This window comes from Dermacentor albipictus, chromosome 8 (genome assembly GCF_038994185.2).
Source record: "Dermacentor albipictus isolate Rhodes 1998 colony chromosome 8, USDA_Dalb.pri_finalv2, whole genome shotgun sequence".
In the NCBI taxonomy this organism is placed as follows: domain Eukaryota; kingdom Metazoa; phylum Arthropoda; class Arachnida; order Ixodida; family Ixodidae; genus Dermacentor; species Dermacentor albipictus.
The window spans coordinates 67,884,912-67,907,956 of record NC_091828.1 but is presented as its reverse complement, the minus strand read 5'-3'; the positions used below and the strand labels follow the sequence as shown (position 1 = coordinate 67,907,956).

The window sequence follows — 23,045 nt, the reverse complement described above, 5'->3', positions numbered from 1 at the left end:
TAGGTGGTGTCTAAAAATCCACACCACAGCAACCGTTCTCCCTGGATAAAAAAAAAATATATATCATAGGCCATGCTTTTGCAAATAGCATGCACCGGAAGCAGTTTGGAAGCAATAAATGCGTCATATACGCCATGTGTTAAACACGCTTTCAACCATGAAGGAAGCATGCTTTCAAGATTGAGCAAGCCAGGCAAGTCCGGAGTTATGTGCGTGCTGCTTTTCTATGGCTTGTACCGAATAGTTGGCGTTCAATTAAAGGTGGCGTACCAGCGAAGACCGCGCCTCTGGGTTACAAATACCAGTCTCGAAGGCTGTGTTTTTTTCTTTTTTTCGCTTCACGCGGCAGAAGCAGAAATTGCCAGAAGCACGCCATGAGCGTCAGATTTTGGACACCAAATTCAAGCCCAAGTGGTGACGCCCTCTAGATAAATGTGCGGATCGCAAAGGCTATACGTTCGCTGCGTGCATGCGGCGGAAGCGATCGCAGGAGCTGGTATCACGTCATTCACGTCGGGTTTTGGACACCCCATTTTTCGACCCAGTTAACAAAATTGGACCATTCAGCAACTGAGTACTATGCGTGTGCTCCGAAACGGCTATGCGTGAGTGTTGTGTCTAAAATGGCGGCCATGACGTAATGTGACTTACAGGTCGCAAACTTGAGTCGATCTCGGAGGTTGTGCTTCGAGGCTGGTTTTCGCAACTTTAGCACCACCATTCATGTTTTTACTCATGATAAAAAGTCTGTGTATGTACAAGTAAACTAATGTCTAATGTAATGTTTTTTATAAAAGTGTAAATAATTCTTGCTTAACGTTTGTTCTGGAAAAGGCCAGAGTTTAGTTGTGGTGCTGCGGTTGGTCGGTCGGTTGTTTTTGCGCTGCGTGATTCATACGGACTGAATAAGCCGCCGGTCGGAGCTGGCTCAACGCTCGAGGCGAGCTGCATCCGCTGCAGCGGATCCTAAACGCGTTGCCGTCAACTGCGCGAGAGCAACAGAACGCGTTGCTCCGGTGTCCTGCGACGATAGTGTAGTAGAAATATTCGACGCATCGACGGCGGCCAGAGCCAGAGAATACGGCCATAGAGAAAGGTACGGCGGTGGTCGGGAGCGTGCGGTGTGTGTGTGCGCGCATGGCGGAGAGCCCGTAGCAGCAGCGAAGGCGGGAGAACGCTGCCGACAGTTTGCTCCGCCGCAAAAAAAAGGAGAGAACGTGGCGATCATGTCGCCGTCGTTCGGGGCACCGCGGTTTTCGACTGTCGCATCCGAGAATGCTCGACGAGCCAGCTGACCGGAGCTCCCGAAACCGAAATTCTTCACTGTGATCTACGACTGCAGCAGTGGCGAGAGCCTTGCGGAAAGAGACTGGAGCAGTAGAGAGAGAGAGAGAGAGAGACCGGATTTAAGCCTAATTAGAGATCGCTACCTTCGGTTCTGTGTGAATTCAAGCCGGCTTGTTTTCTGGCTGCCGAAAGCTCGTCGTTCGTCGTGGAGCAAGAAAGAGAAGTCGTGTGGTGGTGTCGTTCAGCGTCGCGAGTGACGAAGAAAACGCAGGAGTGAGCGAGAGAAAACAAGAAAAAAGCCGCCGAAGAAGGGAAGAACAGCCCGATCTGCTATCGCGCGCGCGCCCGTGCTCGTGTTGTGCGTGTGGTGTGGTGTGCGTGAGGTAGTAGCCGCTTGTCGCGTGGAGCTCGCCGGCGGCAGCCGTGAGTGCGGAAACGTTTCCCGACGTGTCCTGAATAGCATTTCGTGCTGTGACCGACGTGTTCCTTTTCTTCTTCACCGGCGGTCGCTGGGTTTCCTCTTCGGGGCGACTTTGGTGGTGATCCTCGTGTGTCCCTCCCAAAAGTTCAGCGGCCTGCTCCGCGGAACGCATTTCGCCGTTTTATTTTTTTTTATTTTTTCGCGTTCCGTGGTGGACAGTCGGCAAAATGAAGCGATTAGGTGAGCGAGAAAACGAAAGATAGGGTCTGTGTGCTTTGCTTGTTGTCGCGATCGCATTGATATGTGGCTTGTGCCGACAACACGTTATCTAGGGCCAGCTGGCGACTTTTTTTTTAATCTTATACTGCGGGGATAGTCAAAGGAATCGACACACACAATGACCAGTTCAATTAACCGTTTTGCGTGTAAACAGGCGAAGCTGGAACGCAGTAGCGGTCTGGCGCAGGGTGTGAGATCATAGTTGGCCACTGAAATCGGCCCTCGGGAACCGCAAAACGCAAGATGGGTATGTCGAAAGAATGCCGCTTTGTGGCGTTAGTGCAACCCATTCGTCATTTGAGACGAGCTTGTCCTTGGCAAAATGCAACCCCCCCCTCCCTTTTGTTTTTCTTTCTTTTTTTTTGCAATGGATGTTTCACAGCATGTGCACACCATCTGTCCTACTGTTCAGCCTGAGTGTAAATGCATGCAAGCTTAGTGGCAGTTGAGTTTCGTGTATGCGAACATGAGCTTTGTGCAACCACGTAACGCGATCTTTCAAGCTGGCCACCTAAGGTGCTGATGTCACTGCTTGTTGTGTCTGTTATGCACGGACAGTGGACGTAGGCCAGCGTAGGGCACCAAATGCAATTACTAAACCTGATTAGGGAGCGAGAAGCCCCATAAGTGCAGGCACTACATTTGAACACCGTACTGGAACTTGCAGGTTTCCATGCGTCTTCATGCCGGAGCAGTTGCGAGAGGTAATTTCGAGTGAAATCGGTGGACAATGTCACAAAAATTGTTTGTGGTGGCTTTTGATATAGCTTGTAGTAGCCTCTGCGTGTAAAAACTTGCTTGTTTAGAAGTACTCGGGTTATTACTGTGCGAAGAAAAAAATGAAGACAAGGGAGGAAGCACACAACACGTTAGCAGCAGCTCATTTACTGTGCAGGCATCAGCTTTATTTGATTGTGCGTGTGTGTATGTGTAGGTTGCTGCAAGCGGGGCATGTGTTCACATTTCAAGGCGTTGCCCCAGTTGGAGTGGCACCTCTCTGTATTAATATGCAGTTCTCTAATATCATATTCACCGCGTCTCTTTTCTTTTTGGATTGCAGCAAGCATGCAGCCAGTAGTTAAAGATAACACATATAGTGTTTAATGCCAATGATTAAATAAATGTGTTGGGAATTCCCTTTGAAGACCCTTATATGGTTATTGCAGTGTGTTTCCCTTCACCAACTGAAACCGTTTTCAAATGTGCCGTGCATGGCCAAGGCCTAAGGCCTGCATGTTGGGTGACAATTGACAAAAATCTTTTCGATTTGGCAAGGGCGGCCTCAACAAGCAGTGAATTCTTGCTTGAATTTGTCGTGCTTTAGACATTTCAGGCAGAAAGTGCCCCCTCTTCAATGACAGTCTTCAGAAACAGAGGTTTGCTGTTCAGGGATGCATAAATTTGGGCTGCCAGCTTGCGTGTTCAAAATGTGCATACTTGACATGCATTTATTACTTCTATCTTAAATTATGCGTTGTAGCGAACAAAACTTCATTTTCATGTTTTGCATGTTGGAATGTGTGAACAAGTTTGACACTATTTTTAGAAGTGGTATTTTATATGTGCTTCACTTTCATACATTAGCCTTCAGAGCAATAAAAAAATTTGTGACTTTAGTTTAGCTGTCCACCTTCCAGCTGGAATTTGGACATTCTATTGCGGACATCACCCAGGTATACATATAGGGAGGTTGGAAAGCCCATTAAATTGAAATTTTCTCTTTATTCATCATAATACAAGAACATTATACAGAAATATGCACCTACAGCCAGAGGTTAGTTGAAAGTTGGATTGACAGAATACATGAAAATCCTAGTGGGCTGCAACATTCAAAGGGAAAGAAATGTGGGATAAGCAATTAATACCCAATACAGGAAAATTAAAATACAGTAAGAAGTAGTTGTCCAAATGTATAGATGCATCATGCAAATGACATGCTAATAAACATTACACTTTCGATCTCAGCCTCCAAAGATTTTGGAGCATCAAAAATGCACGCATGAATTTGACTTTGGCTGCACTTTCACGTGGGCTTTGAACCCTATTAATAAATGATGCATATTTGGCAGTCACTGGAGTGCCTGTGAAGGCAGTTTGTGTTTTATAAGCCCACACTGTGAGGCAGTTTAGTGTCCGCTGTTGCTTTGGGCGGTTGTAAAGGTGCGACGAGAATGTTTGGCTGCAGGCTGTCGTGCTGATAAACCGGGTCAGAGTTGCTTGTGTAACTTGTGTCTCAAGTGCGCTATCTGTATTGGCACTTTATCTTTTCTTTTAAATTGCCCGACTTCTGTTGGGACATGTCTGGTGGAGTTTTGTTGTGTTTTCTTGATAAGTGATATTTGCTATTACTTTTGTGGTGCTGGTTTTGTGTGCACATTTATTCTTTCTTCTCTGCCTGTGTAGCTCTCGATTATTTAGAAACCTCCCTCCAATTAGCTTAAATTCAGGCAAGATTGTTTTCTGGCACTATGCTGGTATGCACTGATAATGAAAACCCCTAATTTTGTGTTGTGAAACACTAAGGTCATCTATATTGTGCTGCGATTATCAGGTGCAGATAACATTGTCTTGCACGTTTAGGTACGGATTATCACAGCATGTATTTTGAGGCTAAACTTGCATAAAAACACAGCATAATTTCTTTTTTCAGACTTGAAGAATGTTTCTACGGTTTTCCTTTGCAAGAAGGCTTGTCAGCTTATGCAGTGCTATAATTTTGGTGGTTGTCTTTCGTACGTACAATAGCTGTAACCACCTGCTAGTTGTGAGCTTTGTATTGTGAGCATTTCATTTTCTCTGTACTTAGTTTGGTCAGTTGTGTCTACCCATAGTTGGATAAATGCATTGTTTGAAAGCACCTCTCCAAAGCTTAGTTTTGTTAAAATGCTGTTTCTCTTTGATTTTCTTCTCAGCGGGAAAAAGGATGGTGGGGAAGATCATCATGCCAGAGGCAAACCAGAATCTCCAACAGAGAGTGTAAGAGTCGGCCTTTTTTGTGTCCTTGTTTGGCCATGAACATTTTTCAACACCTCGGGCAGATCTAACATGTCTGCCTATTCGTAAGGTGCAATTTGTAAGATGGCTTTAAATGAGTGAGGGCAACGTAGAGCTTCTTGCAATTACCTGTAGTAGAAAAGTGGTTCTGTAGTACTATTGTAAGCATGAAAATTCTGGGAAGGGGAGTTTTTCTTGATTGTCAATCTTTTTTAGACCAGCTGTGTTGCCTTGGCGATGCTTCTGGTGAATTTCATTTCGTCTCGCGCCATGGTTGTGTCATTGTGGCACTAATCTATGGAGCCCTAGCATCACATAAAAGGAAGTGCCGTGGCTCAGTGGGTAGTGTGGCAATTGGTGCTGGGCAGTGGGTTCCTTCTACTTAAAATGACCGCAGCCAGCACCTGTGAAGTGGGGGAAGAGACGCTGAAAGCTTTACATTTGAAGGGAAAATTTCTACCCAGCCAGTTGGCCGGTGCTGTGCTGCCATTCCTCTGGAAATGGATGGAGCAAGCAGCACGGAAAGTACTAGCAACAACGCTTGTTTTTGTTGTTTCTCAGCAGGCGCTAGCTTTGGACAGTTTGAAAGGAAGCTGGCACTACCTTTGTAGACAGTGTCTGCGTTCTCTGCATCAAGGATTGCTCGTTGTTGTGGCTTTTCTCTGCCGATGCCAAGAAGGCACAAGCTAACCCTACCGTTCATGCACACAGCACCCCTCCGCGCAACCTGGACTCCCACGCGAGGCTCATTGTGGAAGGCCAGGAAGTCGAAGTCTCTACAGATGACCTCCAGGTCATTGAGGAGCTTGGCCGAGGTGCCTATGGCGTTGTCGAGAAGATGGTCCATGTACCCAGCGGCACCATCATGGCTGTCAAGGTTAGATGGCTTTTATTAACATTGATGAGGGAGGGAGAGTGAAACGTGAGATGTGGAGAGGAGGTGAACATGATAAGAGCACTAGCTTACACTTGAGAAAGGGCCACGCGTTGCAAAGGTCTGCGGATGTGTGACAGAGCAATTGTGACACCTTGTCTGACAAGTTCTCGAGATATAAAATGCTGTCGGTTGATACAGTATGTCCTGTGCCGTCTATATCGGGGTATATTTAATAAACACATCTTGTTTACTATTTAGTAATTCTGCATAGTAATTGTACAATCAAACTTCGTTATAATAAAGTCAGATCAGACATGAATATACCTTCACTGTGTCGAATGTTTGTTTTAAGCGTATATTCATGACATTCTGATATCACCAAGAAAAACTTTAGGTTTACTTCGTTACATGTAATGATTTGTTGTATCCGTATTCTTTATATAGTGGTTTGACTGTAAAAGTATCTTATCGCTAGTAACTGCCTTGCTAGTCATTGTTTGCATCGAACCGGTCACTGTTCGCTTAGGCTGTCAGCCCTGACATCTACGTGCAGATTTTTCCTGATGATGTATTAAAGCTTATCTTTGATTTATTGATATTCTGTATTCACAGTACCTTCCTCAAGCAGCAGTGCACTGCGCCATTCTCTTCCGCCGTTTAACCCCCTTTTTTTTCTGATGTTGTAGAGGATAACCTTCACCGAGTGCAACCAGGAGCAGAAACGATTGTTGATGGACCTTGACGTCTCCATGCGCACCAGTGACTACCCCAACACGGTGCAGTTCTATGGCGCACTCTTCCGAGAGGTGGGCATTTCTCTTCCTTTTGATCATCACGTGCATTGCTGTCATTGAAAGTGCTGGCTCACCACAGTAAGGGGCTCAGCGCACAGTGGTCGGTCAGCATTGACTTTGTACGACCAGAAATTGCAGAATGTGCAAAGATTGCACAAGTACAACGAAACAGATGTGGGACCGCACAATTTCAGAATGTGCGAATTTAAGTGCTTGTCCTGTCATGTTTCCTCCTTTGGTCGCGTTTCATACTACGTTGCACTTTCTAAACGAAGTATTTTTGCTGGTAGGTGGCTGATTATTGGCTCTCAAGGTTAGGTTGGCATTGCAGTTTGTATTTTAATGAGCAGGGTAGATTGGTGCCCTTATATTGTGGAACATGCCTTGCTGGTGATCAGTGAGCCACATTGATTGTGCAGAGTGATGAATGAACTAAAAATATCATGTTTTAGGTATGTGTGTATGTCACTATTCCATTTGCTGACTTGACTATGAAGACATGCACTGCAGAATTGGAGATTGTTGGCACTTCATGTCCTGAAGCAGCACTCGGGCTAAGAAATCCTCTGGTTTTTAAATATGGCTCCCCTGTTTTTTTAAAAAAGGTGGCGTGGAGTTAAGAGGCTGCAGTAACACCAGCCGCCTTTTTCAAAGCCAGTATTGTGCTGTTTTTGGATGTTTCTTCAACTCGAGTAAACAATTTGACCTAGAAAACTCTGGTAAATCGTGTTTGAAGTTTCAACTTAGTACGAACGATTGCGCGAAACAGTTTGAGCCTCTGGCAGCCTCTTTCGCACGCACTCAGCTTGATGAAAACACTTTGCCACTGCTATCTCCTTTCCTCACAGCTCCAGATGCACTCGAAACCCGCGATAATGAGATCCCACTACAACAAAGTTCTCGCGGCAACGAAATATTCTCGTATCCCCGGCGAACGCCTATAAGATTCAATGCATTTCGTGCCTCTCGGCAACGAAATGTCACTGTACTGCAATCCCGCATCAACGAAATTCACTGGAGCATAACCCCGCCTATTACCTACTCGTGTAGGGCTAGCAGGCTCCAAAATATGCTCAAATGCGTTGTTTTGCACTATACTTGCATAAAATGCCACCACATTACACTTGCATGGACGTCCCCATTCTGATTTACAAAAACAACCAAGCGCCGGAAGTGATCACTTGCACTGGAAACACGTCGTGGCCACCATATTGTCTGTTGATCACCTGTTTGAAGTGGCACGCATGTTGCTAGTGACATGTGACAATGGTTTTGCACACCTACTAGGCGAGATCATAGATTGTTGTTCAAAGTGCACATTGTTTGCCTTCCCCGTGGCTAACTACTCGGCACGGCCTAGGTCAATCGCGTCAGGCGAAACTGAACGCAAACTGAACATGCATTTTGAACAACGATCGCCGATCACGGCAGTGTGCTGCGTAATGTGCGCCTCAGTGAGGAAAATGCAGCAAAAACAAGGAAACCCACGTCCCACTGACATTGAATTGTTTGTGGCATTTGAGATAGCGGTCGTAGCATGGAGTGCCATGCATCGGGCCGTGATTGAGCGATCGTCCGGGAATACGCATCCCTTGCGTCAAGAATGCTGGTTTTGGTGCCACCTGACAGGCATCGCGTGCGGATTCGGTGCCGGACATAGATTTGCTCCAAGGGGCCATAATTGTGATTGTTTGCCTTTGGGTACATGAGATACGATCACTTTTGTGTTCGGAACTGGACGTGTCGGCGCCTACGAGCGACAGCGTGCGCTGGAGAGATGCTGCTGCATGCACTGTTGCTCTGCATCCAGTGCCGAGTTAAGTAAAATCTAGCAAAAGTGATCGTATCTCCGAAAGCAATTGACCGAGAATCCTGCTCCATGGCAGTGCTACCGCTGCTGATTGACACATGCGGTTCTTTATCCTCAAGCAAAGCTTGCCAAAGTAAGCTAACGGAATTTCGACGGTAAAGCTTTGTTCTGCGATTCATTACCTATCTGTGCTGTCTCTTTTCGCAACAACGAAATTCTCACAAAAGCGAATTTTTTCATGTTCCCCGCCGATTTCGTTATTGCGAGGCTCAACTGTGTTACGCGTTACATTGAAGTCAACAGAGCACACTTAACTTTGCCTCCAAGAAATGTCAAGCTTCATCAACACTCAAATCATGAGAAAATTTACATTAACAGACAACAGAAAATAAGAAATGAACTGCTAACATTTCTATATGAAAAGCTATTTATAATCATCTGTTATAAAATTTGGGAAATTTTGGTAGTTTTATGGAATAAAGAAAACGTTCGGCACGGAAAAGATGAACTCTAAGCATGCAAATGTTTCTGTATTATGCCCCCATCACAATATGGCTGTAGTGACAAGGACCAAACCTGGGTCCTCGTGCCTACAAGCATAATGCCGGAGCCACCGAGCCACCATTATGGCTTGTAGTCCTATAGTAGTATGTCGTCATAGACAGTTGTTGCTTGACAGATCAGGTTTCAGAAGGTATGTCAACCGATGTGCCTGGTGTAGTTTCACATTATTTGTGCATGTTTCAGCTATTTTTGTGAAAGAAGAACGCACAAGACCATTTTGCACACTGTCTGATATTCGTGCGTGTACAAAAACAGCTCTGTTGTGACAGTGTGCATGTCATATGTCACCATGGTTGCGACATGGTTATGACATGTTGTTCTTGCAGTGTTTGTTGGGAATTTGGGTAGGCAACGATGAGCTGCAATTGCACAGCATTTCTGCCAGCTTGAATTGCAGTTGTAAATGTACCTCACTAGTGGTTTGACCAGGAGCCATGTGCTGTGGTGATTTATTTCATTTCCCATTTCTTTCGCCCCTGGTTATTGGCTGAGACACCTGTGGGATTATTCTATTGGCCCTGTGTGAATTGTTACAAAATGCAGCCCCTGGTCAAGTCATTGATCGGAAGATAGTTGAAATGTGCAAAGTCAAATCGGGAATTGTTTTCTTTTTTTTGCGGTATGTCACAATGCTTTCGTGTTACCTTGCGATGACCTTGTTACCTTGCAGGGGGACGTGTGGATCTGCATGGAAGTGATGGACACATCGCTTGACAAGTTCTACCAGAAGGTGTTCAGCAAAGGGAAGACCGTCCCCGAGAGCATCTTGGGCACAATTGCCTTTTCGGTGAGTGGCACTGTAATTGACTGCCCTGACATCGTCATGTCCCGATCTGATGTCATGTTTTGATGCAGACCATAGCACAGAAACCGAAGAGATAGACTTGCCGTTTGTCTGCGGACACCTTGTGGTTTGCAATTGAGCGTTGTTTGCAAGGGAAGTGTGACGGTGGTCGCTTCAGCCTTTTCTTAGATCGGTAGCTGTGTTAGAATCGTGCCGTGGGCATCACGGGGTAGATACATGTGGGGAGCAGGTGAAGTGGACACCTTCACCTATATGTGCGCCAAGTTTATAGTCGCTATAGTCTTTTTGGGCCACGTGGACTTCTCAGAACTGCAGTTATCATCGAACTAGGTGCTGTTATGACGTGCTGCAGTTAACAGGCTGTGGAATTTTTATGTAGTTTGGTAAATCTCTCATCTTCCATTGTCACTTTGCTAAAGGAATGAACCCCTTCTGTGCTAGGGACGAGCTGGGTTTGTCCACTCATTTCCAGTAAAAAACATACAACGACGAGCCCAGCTCTTTGACGGTACTTTTCATTCTATAGCAATGCCTTGGACGAACTGGTTTCGTACCAATGCTTTGTTGTGCTTCTGGTAGATGGCAGCACACAATTCATGGGGCAGCACAAGCAGGAGCAAGTTTACGTTGGGCGAGAAAGTAAAACATGTCGGCAACTGGGGTTCTTAAAAATAATTTGGCAACTTTTGATTAGAATTCAGGATAGCAGTGTGGCACGGAAGGGGTTTAACGAACATTTCACATTACCAGTCCTTTGCAGGTTAATTTATTCGATGGCAGCACCTGTGCATCAGCTGGAGCACAGTTTGCACCCACGTAGACCTTAGCACACAATCTCTTTCTTTCTTACTTTCCTGCTCAGCTGTTTGCTCCTGCAATGTGCAGGTGGTCAGCGCCCTGCACTACCTCCAGAGCCAGCTGCACGTGATCCACCGAGACGTGAAGCCGTCCAACATCCTGTTGAACCGACGCGGAGAGGTGAAGATGTGCGACTTCGGCATCTCCGGCTACCTGGTCGACTCGGTGGCCAAGACAGTCAACGCTGGCTGCAAGCCGTACATGGCGGTGAGTGGCTCTCCCTCTTCGGTGGTGCAGTTGCTGCAGCTGGTGATGCTGCAAGCGAGCTTGACGGCGGTTGTTGAAGGTGTCTGTGACCCACAAGAATGCCGCTTTCATGTTCTGTAGGGTAGAAACTTGGGCCAGTTAGTGTAGCATAGACCGTGCTTTGAAAGAGCAGCACTTATTGGACGAAGTTCGAGGATAAGGAGGAAATGCACATTACACTGACTAGCAATGGTGTAAATGCAGGTGAACCACATTATAACGAACATTGATATCAGGAATTATTTTGATATGACGAATTAAATCGAAGATGTTTCTCATCATTATCAGCACTCGAGGAATACAATCACCGACTCGTAATTCTGACTCAGTAGGGACCGCCAAATGTCTGCATGATCGGCAGTCCGTGATACCGGATTTGCTCAAAAATATGTGACTTTATCCTGCAAGTGGCCATAAAGAATGTGCCATATTCTCGGATCGTCGCTTTCGGAGGTGCCTTCAATTGCACTTGGCTAGCTTCGGCGTCTAGGAGCGACGGCATTCTTCGCGAAGTGCCAAGCATGCTTTCTTATAGCTGTGTGGAAACATTGCCCCCCATCGACACAGAATATGCTAGTTGCACGAAATAATGTGAAAATTAAAGTATCTTTAGGAAGTAATCATTCATGAATGCGTCCCATGTTTGTCAATGCCTGTTGCTGCACCCACCTGTATGCTTGCCCTTGACCTAGACATATCGTGGCTGTGATATTGTAGCAGTGTCTTTTGTGCTATTCCTTTTCATGCTTTTCGCGCTTCCTCATTGGTCAGAGCGATGCTGTGCACACATTGTCAATGGGATCAGCTGACCGGGCATAGTGGATGATAAGAGGGGCATAGAATCAAGGGGAAGGTGTGGCTAAAAAATTGTGGCCTACAAGCTGCAAAATGCTACAAGCTACAAAATGGCCTGCATGCTGTCGCTGCAGGTAGACAAAAGTGGAGTCAATGTGTGCACTGAATTCTCATCGGCGACTACTAGATAAGAGAGGCCTTGCGAGTTTCAGTTTCGCGGAGCACCGGTGACATGGCTGACGAGCGTGCTGGCGATGTCTCAAAATGCAAATAACGCTATTTCCACATGACTCGGTGGCCATTTAGCGCACGGTCGTGCAGTCAGAGTCCGAAATATCGCACAACGTGCTGTAAGGTGTCCAACATTTTGGTCATCCTTATACATTAAGTCTATGGGGCTGGTGGCTGTGCCATGGGACTGTTTGAATAATCAAACATCTCCGAATTATCGGTGTTGAAACAATCGGTCGTTGACTGTACATGCTTATGATGAATACTGGATAAAACAAATACATTTTTATGTCAGATGCAATGTCATTATAACGAGGTTTGACTGCATAAAGCGAGAAGGAATGAATTCGTACTGTTGCTGGTCGGCGCAATGTGCATGTCGTTCTTATCCTTGTGCTTCATTTAAGCACTTGTCTTTCAAATAATGGACTACGCAGCTATATGATTTTAATGCAAACACTTATTTCCAAGAGAGTGTGTCTAAAAACCATCCATGCACCATGGTGCACCATTACCACCACCAATGCACCATTACAATAATGCTGACGTGCAGTTGCCAACCGATAATTTAAACTCTGTGGGACTGCCGAAATCTCAGCATAATCAAAAGTCTGAAATAATGGACCCAACAGAAAGTAAGTGTCTTTATTCCAAAAGTGGCCAGAAAGGCTTGTCAGTGCGTTACTGCATGCATGTACGGTTGCATGTGACCTGTTCAATCCTTATTTCGACCACTGACACGCGGTTACTACAGTTAGGCTAAAGTACAGTCAGTGCATTTGCCAAATCTTGGTTCCTTGTCAACTTAAACAGAGCTCAACCACGTTATGATCGTGGGTTTTATTTGCAACAGTCATTGCCCGCCTCATTGGCGCATGCATCAACAGTTGAGTTAGCACAATTTGAAGCTGCTTGATGGTTCTGAGCTTGGCTTGACGTTCGGGTGCTCTTGGCAGCTACTGGATCGATTAGGCTTTGCTACTTTCAGTTTGGAGGTAATGCTGTTAACTTTCCAAGCAAAAACGTGATACTTTCTGCTCCTCTCTGGACACATTGTGGCGTGCTTTTGTGACCGTGATTTTTCACAAGTCTCTCTCTCTCTCTTTGTGCAGCCTGAACGGATCAACCCAGAGCACTCGGACATGGGCTACGACGTCAAGTCCGATGTTTGGAGCTTGGGCATTACCATGGTGAGAACTCGTGGAGGACAGCCGTTACCTCTTGCAGCTGACTCTCGCTTCAACTGGTCCGCACTAGTGCTCGGTCAGACAGGCACGTCTACTACAGAAAGGTTAAGCAAGGTCGCGTCTGGTTGACTACGCTACCTGTGGGGAAAGGGAAAGATGAAAAGCATGAGGGAGAGTCGGTGTGTGCACACCTGTAAATGAATGTTCACTCATGTATAGTCGCAAATCCAGTTGCCTTCCAGAAGCACTGTGGTGACCTTGTGCACACTAGAGATCTTTGGTCAAGGTATCGGGATGATTGCTTTCTAGAACAGTCTGTCATCTGTGTCAACACTCAACTTGTCAACATTTCTAACAGTCACGCGAGAAGACGGTTGAAAAAAATGCATACTCGCAAGCAAAGAATCAAACAGCGCATGTATTGATATTTTGATGACCAGCAGGAGGGCCTTGTTTGAAACAGATGAGGTGCACAGCAGTCATGCTTATACCAATTGTTGTTTTTTCTGCCCTTTTTCTGTCTTTCTTTACAGAATTTTAACAAGTTGCCCATGGCAGATAGCACTGTTCTAATCCTTGAACTGAACTTGAAGGGGCAGGTGTTAATTTCACAATAAACTGGAATCCATAGTGGACTAATTAAGAAAATGTTAAGATCTTAATTAATTATCTCATGGCACACATTGGAATTTACTAGGGGTGTGCGAATACCGAATAGTAGGTTTTCTTTTTTTTTTTTTTATTGCGATGAAGGCTTGCCCTTAAGGCATAATTGTTGGAGCGTATATGTGTATTATATGTGTGCTGTGAGGCCTGTGTTGTGTATGAATTGAAGCAGTGTTTTGTGAAATCTGTTATCATGTATCCAGCGGTCATAGCTGGTTGTCACACTGTAGCGGAGGCCGGCTTGCAGTAGGTGACGCGAGCGTTCCGAACTTAAACCCGTACACGTCCATATTAGGTGGTATGCATCTGATTCCAGTAGGTTTTCAATCAAGTATTGAATCGGGTAACAAAAAAAAGGAACAAGTATTGAACAATAAATGGGTCTATTTCATTTATTTAAAATTATGCATACATAAAAGCACTACACGAAGAAACAAGACGGAAACACAAGTTGACAGGACAAAGCTCGTTTGTCCTGTCAGCTTGTGTTTCCGTCTTGTTTCTTCGTGTAGTGCTTTTATGTATGCACATTATTAAATAAACAAAATAGACCCATTTATTGCACTGCTTTTAAGTCAGTCCATGCTTAAACAAAACCAAACATTGAGTCGAATGTCCAATAACAGAAAACTTGTTGTGAAGTTTAATGCTTAAATATTTTGCAAATAAAAACACAGTGCTCCACATGCTTGGGAGTGTACAGTCGACTTCCATTAATTTGACCCTGATGGGACCAGCAGAATCGGCGTATTTATCCGGCGGGTCGAATTAAACAAGTGGCACTGCCGATTCATTTGGCAGTATTTGCTCCAATCCTAACGAGCCCCCCAAATGTAATGCGCAACCTCATTTCATGAGTTGAAAGCAGAAGAACAAGTTACACATTACATTAGAGCACCCAAACAAAGTAGAAGTGGGATTCACATTATGAGATCTTTTAGCAAAAAGAAACAGTGACATCAGCTAAATTTACCTTCAGAGAATGGAACTTGGTTTACCAAGGTCCATTGTCATCACTCTAGCGCTGTCTGTGAAGAACCGCAACAGCTCGTCCTCCGTACAGTCTACAGCACATTTGATATTCTGCATTTATGAAATGACTTTGCCACTTCGTCCTGCAATGCGTGCAATTCTGCAAAACACCACGAACATGTGACGTGGCTTGTTGCTGCTAGTTTAACATGTAAAATAACTTATCGTTTAAATGTGCTTTTGTAATGAGACTGAAAGTGGTGCATCCTCATCCGCTGTGCCCAAACGTGATCTGTCGCCATTCTTGGTCGCAATTTCACGGTAGCAATGGTGATGACACTGGCTAAGCTAATGGTGGCGGTAGGCTGTTGCGAACGTGGGTTCAATTTTTATTAGTCTCTAGTTTTGTATCAGATTGCACCACCCAAGCAATTTCGGAACCAATTTTCATGCGGGGGAAAGAAAGGTGCGTGTTAGATTACGATAAATACTGTAATAGTTCATTGTGAGCTAAGAATCTTTGCTTTGAGCTCTTCCTGAGGCAGGCCGACAATGGGCGTCTTTGATGGCAGATGACAGACCACATTTTATGCATTCCTTGTACCTTAGGCGCCACCAAGACGGATGCTATGACTATTGGCATCACCACTGCAATCACCATTGGGGTCGGGCGCATACGTGATGCCAACCAAGTTTGAGTTATCCCGCAAACACTAATTTCAGTATCAAGATAAATAAAGTTTGGTCCTTTATATATGTATGGTGTTCGGGCTGGGACCTTTGGTGGGGATCGAATTAAGCAAAGTTGAATTAACGAAACTCAGTTGTACTAGCATTGCATAACATGAATGTTTCAAGCTATCAATAATTTGGGTACCTAGGAATCAAGATGTGCAGTATGGTCTACTCTTAATAAAGGGAACACCAAATTAATATGCCAGCACTGATTACAGCTCAGTTCTATATGAAGGTCTGTAAAATATCTTTTGTATCAGTAGAATGTCTGTTGGAACAGAATCAAGCACTTTTTGCCCTTTGACGCTAAAGAAGTAGTGCAGTTATGTCTCACTGAATATCTTATGAGATTTTAAGTTAAATAGCGGACCTGGGTTTTATGGCAATCTATTATTGCATAGAACTTTCCAGTTTTCCTCCAAGATACAGAAGGGTTTTCTTAGCTTTACAAGCGGTTGGGTACAGTCGAAACCCGCAATAACAAAATCTCTGGGGAAATTGAAAAAAATTCCCTTTCGTGGGAATTTCGTTGGTGCGAGAATGAGACAGAACATACAGGGAATTGGCTTGCAAAACAAAAATGTATTGCCAAAACTCTGTAAGCTCTGCCTTCTCACTGCAAAAAGTGGTCCACTGCCACGTCGTCGTCGTGCTCGCTGAAAAACTAACAAATTGTGTTCAAAGCATCTAACACATTCCCAGGGTTCACCTTCTTCTCTTGATGTTTTGGTCCTTGGTGGTCCTCGGAGTTGTCAGCTTGGCACACATTACTTATGATGGCCTCGTCGGTCATCCCCTTCTGTGCAACGACGTCTTCATCCGCACAAACACACTCGTTGACGCTGAGGCCACCTGGAACTTTGTTTTCCACGGCACAAAAGTTGGCCTTATGCGCTGGTCCACAACGGCGGCACTACCGCATGCCTGCGGGAGAGCCATACAAACGAGCATCTTGCGGTAGCAATTCGAATGACAACGAGCGAGATAGAGATCAATTTTCCTGATGCCCTTTACTGGAAACGAAACGCACGATGATGCCGATTAACGTGCACAGGCACAGAGGTGAGCACGTGGCAATAGCCAGGCAAAGTGGAAATGCTTGTGGCAGACACCATAGAGTGAAGTTTTGACAGAAACCAAAAGGTGGCAGCACAATAACAATTTTTGTAGAAGTCACGAAAGGTTGCAGCACTAAGGGGCCCCTGAAATGGTTGGGAAAAATTTTGTAGACGCATAGAGTGCAGCTAAAGTTAATCATTCACACCACAATTTGTGTGAAACGTTGCATATTAAGAGAGCAACGGACGATTACAATTTACTCCCCTCCATAGCCATGGATTTTCTCCTCAACTCGCTCGCCAAGTGATCGGGGCTGATACGCATTCACTGGCTCTGCGTCATGATGACATATTGTGTCGTCTACTTCCGGTTCTCTAGGAGTGAGCGCGCGAAGCCTCTCTAACCTCTCCACCAGCTGCTTGCAGTCGACCCCAAGCGAAAGCTATCGAAGGAGCATGCATTGCGAGCATTCTGTCGCAGTGCCGAATGTGTCTGGTAACGTGTTAACGATTACGCTCCCGCTCCACCAGGTGGCTGCACTGTGCAGACCGTTCACGCTTGCGCTTCTGCTCATCCTGTGAAACGGCACGGTCAAACTGCCAGGCACTGTCCCTTTTGCGCTTGTGTTTACCCGAATACCGGACTCGCGAAACGCTATTGTGGTAGTAATCCTCCGGTGTAAAGTGACAGCCGCAAGCACGCAAATCCTGGCGCCGATCGGATAGCGATAGTCCGATGCGCTGCTGTCGCTCCACTCGTCTGCTGCCTTGCTGAGGGACGCGATGTCACCGCTTGACATATTGCCGGTCGCTACGTTTGCAGCCCGCAACGCAGCAAAGGCGAATCATGGTGCTTGTGAAAAGACTGAGACTCTCGTCAAAATGGAGCATGTTTTACCACAAGCAGACGACGCTTGCTGTGTGTCGGAAGTGCTTAAGTCTAGTGAGAAATTGTTCTAGTGCATTCTCTTTCTGTTACTTTCTTTTTATAGAAACAAATTAACTAACATTCCAGCTGTTATGAACAAGATTTGTTCACCATGAAGTTGCAAAAATTATCAATGACGCGCCCTGGGTAGCCAATTGGATAGCTCGCCCTACTAGCATCATTAGGGCAGTCAAGTGGTTAAGGGTGGCTGAAAATTCAGCCGAGCAGTGTGCTGCGATCGGCAGCAATGTACATTTTCGAAAGCTTATGATAAATTACACACTTTACGCGGAGCACTTAGATGCATGAATTAATGATCAGAAAGACCTACCCTAACGACTTGGTACGTTTGCACAACATCGTCAAAATCATTTCAGGGTCTTTTTAAGCTGTGCTTCATTCTGAAAATGCACATTTTTTCTGAACATTCAGTTTTCACTGTACGGGTACAACCATGACCATTTCAAGCTTGTTTTCACGGCCATGCTTGTATGCCAACGACCCTCAAAAGATTAAACTGCTTCAGTCAGCTAAATCAATGTGAATGCTCATGTGTTAACTTGTTCTTTGTGTGCACTGCATGTTTCCTTGGCAGTGACTGTCAATTATTATGGGAAATTGCATTATGTGATGAAATGGCAGTTTCTGCTGACCAAGCTTCGGAGGTAGCAGCAGCAGACATAAGAAGTTGCGTGACGATTTTGCAGCATCTGTGCAGTAACAAAGTGTGTGTCTCCTATTTCACGTGTTGGTACCACTGTGTTGATTGTCCCTAACCTTGCTGCTCACTTTGTACCTTGCAGATTGAACTGTCTATAGGCAGGTTCCCGTATCCCAGTTTCCGAACTCCGTTTGAGCAGCTCAAGCATGTGGTAGAGGATGACCCTCCCAGACTGCCAACAGGGCAGTTCTCACCCGAGTACGAAGATTTCATTGACGCCTGGTGAGTTGTGGTCTTTGTCATTTGTGCTGTTTTGTTCTGGTCTGGATTCTTGGATGGCGAAAATTCCTTTTGGTCAGAGTTGCTGCAGAAAGCTTAGACGTAAGCCAAGTACCGAGGTAAGAAAAATTACTCAAATGCCAGTGCATCCATTGCAATTGTAAATTATTATTGGTTGCCAGTTGCTGTCTGTGTTTGAAGAAACAGTAAACCTGAAGATTAAAGGGCCCCTCACCAGGTCTGGCCATTTTGAGTTGACAAGCGCCGTGCACTAACGATCGTGTCTGCTGAGTATTACATCCCTATGTGCTGCGGAAAGTGCCTAAATTTCAAAACCAAAAGCCATTTGCCCTTCCCCTCATGGGCGGCTTCCAGCTGGAGAGTCGATGTATACAGTGAAATCTCGACATAACTCATTTTAAGAGACTGCAATGAATTGTTCGTTATTCTGAAAGATCGTTATAGTGAAAGCCCCAAAATTAATCATTCCGCCCATAAACCCATCAGCTCATAAGTTGTCACCATATGACTTGTCAACGAAAGTGGCGCTGTTGGCTCTCGGCACGCACTGCTGCTATTTTCCATAGGTTCTGCCGCCACGCTCCAACAAAGTGCTGTATAATAAAGTGATGCGTGTAAAACAGCAGACAGTGGTGCCAAGAAAATTACCACCAAAAAGGTAGCTCCCTACAAAGCACAGTGTACCTTGTTTTTTTTTTCTTTTTCTTTTTGTCACCCTCTCACGGAACCAATGCATAATGGCAACCAATATTTCGGCCTTCATTCCGTGAATATTTTCATGAAAAGCTTCATGAGCATTTCCGTTTGTCGTGCGGATAATTCTTGCTGCTATTTTACGACAGAGTGCCCGTTCACAGCATTCCTACAGAACGAAGTCTGCAGTTTAAGAATATACTGTCAGGATCTTGTGTATTGAAACTATTTTGTAGTATTTCTCACCAAATTCTAATATTTTCTAGCTTTTGCTACAGTAGCTTTCAGCTTTGAAAGGTTGGCAGGTCTGGTTGCATGCAGGAGCAGCAGACTGGCATTTGGTGTTCTGTTCTTGTGGGAATCTGGGCCTATCAGCAACGTACACATTTAGAAAATTCTGTTTTCCATCTGATGTCTTTGTGGCTTCTCAGGTGCAGTTATACAAATTGCCTCTGCATATGTGCCAGTTCGCAATATGCACTTTATTGCATTGCCAGTCGGTTAGTAGCAGTAAACTGACCTGCCTATCTGCTTTTCCCTCTTCTTTTTTTCTGTCAGCTTACAAAAGCACCCGACAAAGAGGCCGACTTACCCACAGCTACTCAACATGCCATTCCTTCAGCGTCACTCTCAAGGCTCCGAGGAAATCTCCGAGTTCATAGCCGAGATCCTCGATGGCACAGAGGCCGCCAAGAAGGAGCCCTCACCGTCCGACTAGCCATAGCAGCAATGCTGTAGGCTAACCAGAGAGACTCAGTTACCACTCGACCTCACCTGGGGATGCAACACTACTGGATGCCTATACTTCAAGGACTGGCCAAACACCCGGGTCTTGCATAACCCAAGTGCAACACCGCCAATAGTCCCGATTGGACTTGCCAGCGCACATTGTGACGGGTCACCACGATTCGCCAATGTCGCAAGGCTCGCAGTGACGCTGCAAAGTGTTGGGCAAGCGATGATCCTCAACTTCAATGAGACTGAATCTCGGAAGAGAGCCTGCGGTTGCTACAAAGAGCAGCAAGTGTTGTGCATTCTCGGCAGTTCTCAGCGTCTTTGCAGTCTCACAAAACTCAAAGTGGAGCTCCCTAAGGTACTCAGCTCTGTGCATCTGTGGCATTGTGTGATGTGCCATCGTACGAACGAGCTTTGGTGTGCCCGAGTACTTCCTAGCTCCGTAAGAGATCATCTGTCTTTGATTACGTAGCAAGGCGCAGTGCTGACTGTGTGCAAGCTTTACACTGCTGCCTTTAAGGCACGTGTCTTGGATTCTCGAGACACACCTGACGAGCTCCTGTGAGAAAACACCTGGAGGAATGCAGCCAGCCGGGAGCGATGGTGAAACGCCTTTACACTGGATTTGACTGAAGCTGCTGTACGAGAGCTCAGACTGTGCTGGGAGGAAGCAGGAATTCACTGTTCAGTTCCGTTTTCAGTGGAGCGGTGCTGGTTTTTTATGCATCATTGACACCAACCTAAGCTACCACTTAGAATGGTTTCTTGCTAAGCACCAAGCAGCAACAACCTCACTGACCCAAGTGAGCAAATGTTGGCGCCAGGACATAGTGGCGCTTTCCATGTGCTGTTTGTGTGTTATGGTATACCATGCCAATCATGGGCTACTCCTGGATTGACACAGTTTCAAATGCAGCTTGACTTAGGTCGCGCATACCATACGTACATTTAGCGCATGTCCTGTTCTTGCCCTGTTCTTGAATACTTCTCTTGGCCTGTTGTTATGGTGCCTTTTTTTTTTTTTGTAGGGGAGGAATAGGACCATTTAATGGACTTTATTTCACTCTGTCAAGGATCGATGTGGTAGTTTAGATCTGAGGGGAACTTTGCGTGGTTTCTGCAAACCGTTGCTGTAAGGTTCTGGAGCCAAGCGAGGCGAAAGAGTCGTGGCTGAATGAAATTCGGTATGCGCTCGCTTGTGGTCAGAACGAATCTGTGCAATACCTTTGTTTAGAGACGATGGATGCTGGAGACAGCATTATGGTTCGGGCTAGCTTTGAAGCATTGCTAAAAGACACGATGCTTCGTTAGTCATCATGCAGCTATGACTGCATTGCGCTGGCTGTATGGACCATGTGTTGATCCGTGCCAAGCGTGCAGCATTGAACATAGCACTTGGAAGTTCTGGATTGCATCTGCAAAGGAAGCATGAAGTATGCCAACAGAAACTGTTCAAGTGTCATTTTCACTCCCACTTTCTTAAATACGTCGGCAAACGTAACGGACGTCTATTGAGACATCCAACAGTAATGTAACTAGCCCGGTTGAAATGCTGCACCTAACTGCTTATCACAGCTTATACCATGACACAAGCATTCTGATAACAGTGTTGATGAACCTCGGTAATGATGAAGTCGCATTCTGAGCAACATTTTGTTTGTTATAGCAGTATTAAGAGAATGAACAAAAATTGATGCCTACAAAATCACAGTTGAGGCCGTGCAACTGATTACACAAATAACGCTAAGGAACCCTTGCTTGCAAAACTCTTGCTTCGAATTAAACATGTGTATATAGTAGTTGCCTTTCACCCGGACTTGGTTCTAAGGAACAAGGAATCGAAAGCTTTGCCATTCTATCTCCGGGTTCTTGCAAGGCTTAACACGTTTCCTGCTGGTCTTCGCAGCATGTGTTGCTCGTAGGCCTCTTCAAATCTTCTGTCTCAAAGTTCAGATTGTTGTTAAGACGTTTGTGGAAGGCCAACGTGAGCAGCACATGTCTTTCTTTCAACCAGTGCCCGCAGCTTTTAAAAACTTTATTTTCGTATCCAGAGGGGCTCATTTACAGTTGTTGCTATAGCATGCTGTGTTGCTTCCCACATTCTTGGTTCAGCTATAGCAGTATACTACTCAAGGAAATAAAGCATGGCCGACCAAATTTTATAGCTACTTCACTATATGCAATAATTCATTATATCCCTATTCCTTATGTTGAGGTTCACCTGCTAGGATTTGTGATTGGCACCAACAAAAGTTAGGTGAACGAGATGGGCCTACCACACCATTTGGTGACTGTTGCGTGGATGGACGATGTACCACAGTTGCTCTTACACTAGCAGCACACTTTTGACAGGTGAAACCGTGCATGCCTGCTCCTTTCGGCAGCAAAATATTGCCACGCGTGACTTCTGGGTGCTTGCCATCCGCGTACATTTTGCTATACGACGCCTGCTTTACAGCTTTTACAAAAGTGCCTGTAAATTTATACTTTCTTGCTTTTTCGGAAGTTGTTGTTATATTAGGAAATGTTTCTAGAGACTTCTGCCATTGACCCACTTTGTGGCAATAAAGCATCAAAGTCATACTTGTTGAGAAAATTTTGTGTTGGAAAAATGCTGTGCACGCCTCACACTACCGACAACTCCAAAGCCAGGAGGTTCCTTTGATTTGTAGTGTTTGAGTCCATTGAGACTGGCACTCTTTCAAAACTCTTATGTTTGTTAATTTGGCCGAAGAAAATGGTTTATTACTACTGAAAATAATGAAGCGCAAACTATATCCTTCTTTTTTTTTTTCTGTTTCGTAAACAAAGCTGAGTTACACCCCAACCTCAGTGCCGTTATGCCAGTGTGATGTCGTGGATTTCTAAGTATTTTGTTGTCTTTCGATAAAGGGAAAATTATCAAAACTTGCTGGGTTTGATTTTTAATTCCTTTAGTCTGCACTGTAGTCTTTGCCGATAAGTGATTAACTGGGCCCAGTTATGCTCTGTCAACGTCCATGATGTCATGGCATGCTGTAACAGGAACTTTAAGGTCATGTTCGCTCTCTTCTATCATTTTTATGTCCATTCTGGCTTATCGACCGTTCTCTTATGCTAAGAGTGGCCACTTTGCTATTGCAGGATTTCAATTTACTAATGCTACTTAA

General features: G+C 45.2%; 1 protein-coding gene across 3 annotated transcripts; it reads left to right on the top strand.

The window, feature by feature from the left end:
- Window positions 1-863: 863 nt before the first annotated feature.
- Window positions 864-22,479, top strand: lic (dual specificity mitogen-activated protein kinase kinase lic). Of its 3 annotated transcripts, none has more exons than XM_065447435.2 (9): window positions 864-1,096; window positions 4,900-4,963; window positions 5,693-5,858; window positions 6,545-6,664; window positions 9,697-9,813; window positions 10,717-10,896; window positions 13,074-13,151; window positions 18,311-18,450; window positions 19,720-22,479. In XM_065447435.2, exons 2-9 carry the CDS (start codon window positions 4,911-4,913, stop codon window positions 19,877-19,879), a joined length of 1,014 nt encoding a protein of 337 aa, XP_065303507.1. In that variant the 5' UTR covers window positions 864-1,096; window positions 4,900-4,910; the 3' UTR covers window positions 19,880-22,479. The 3 variants fall into 3 exon arrangements, with proteins under 3 accessions (XP_065303507.1, XP_065303506.1, XP_065303505.1); XM_065447434.2 differs by having other exon boundaries at window positions 865-1,948; XM_065447433.2 differs by lacking the exon at window positions 864-1,096 and adding an exon at window positions 2,345-2,691.
- Window positions 22,480-23,045: the final 566 nt, after the last annotated feature.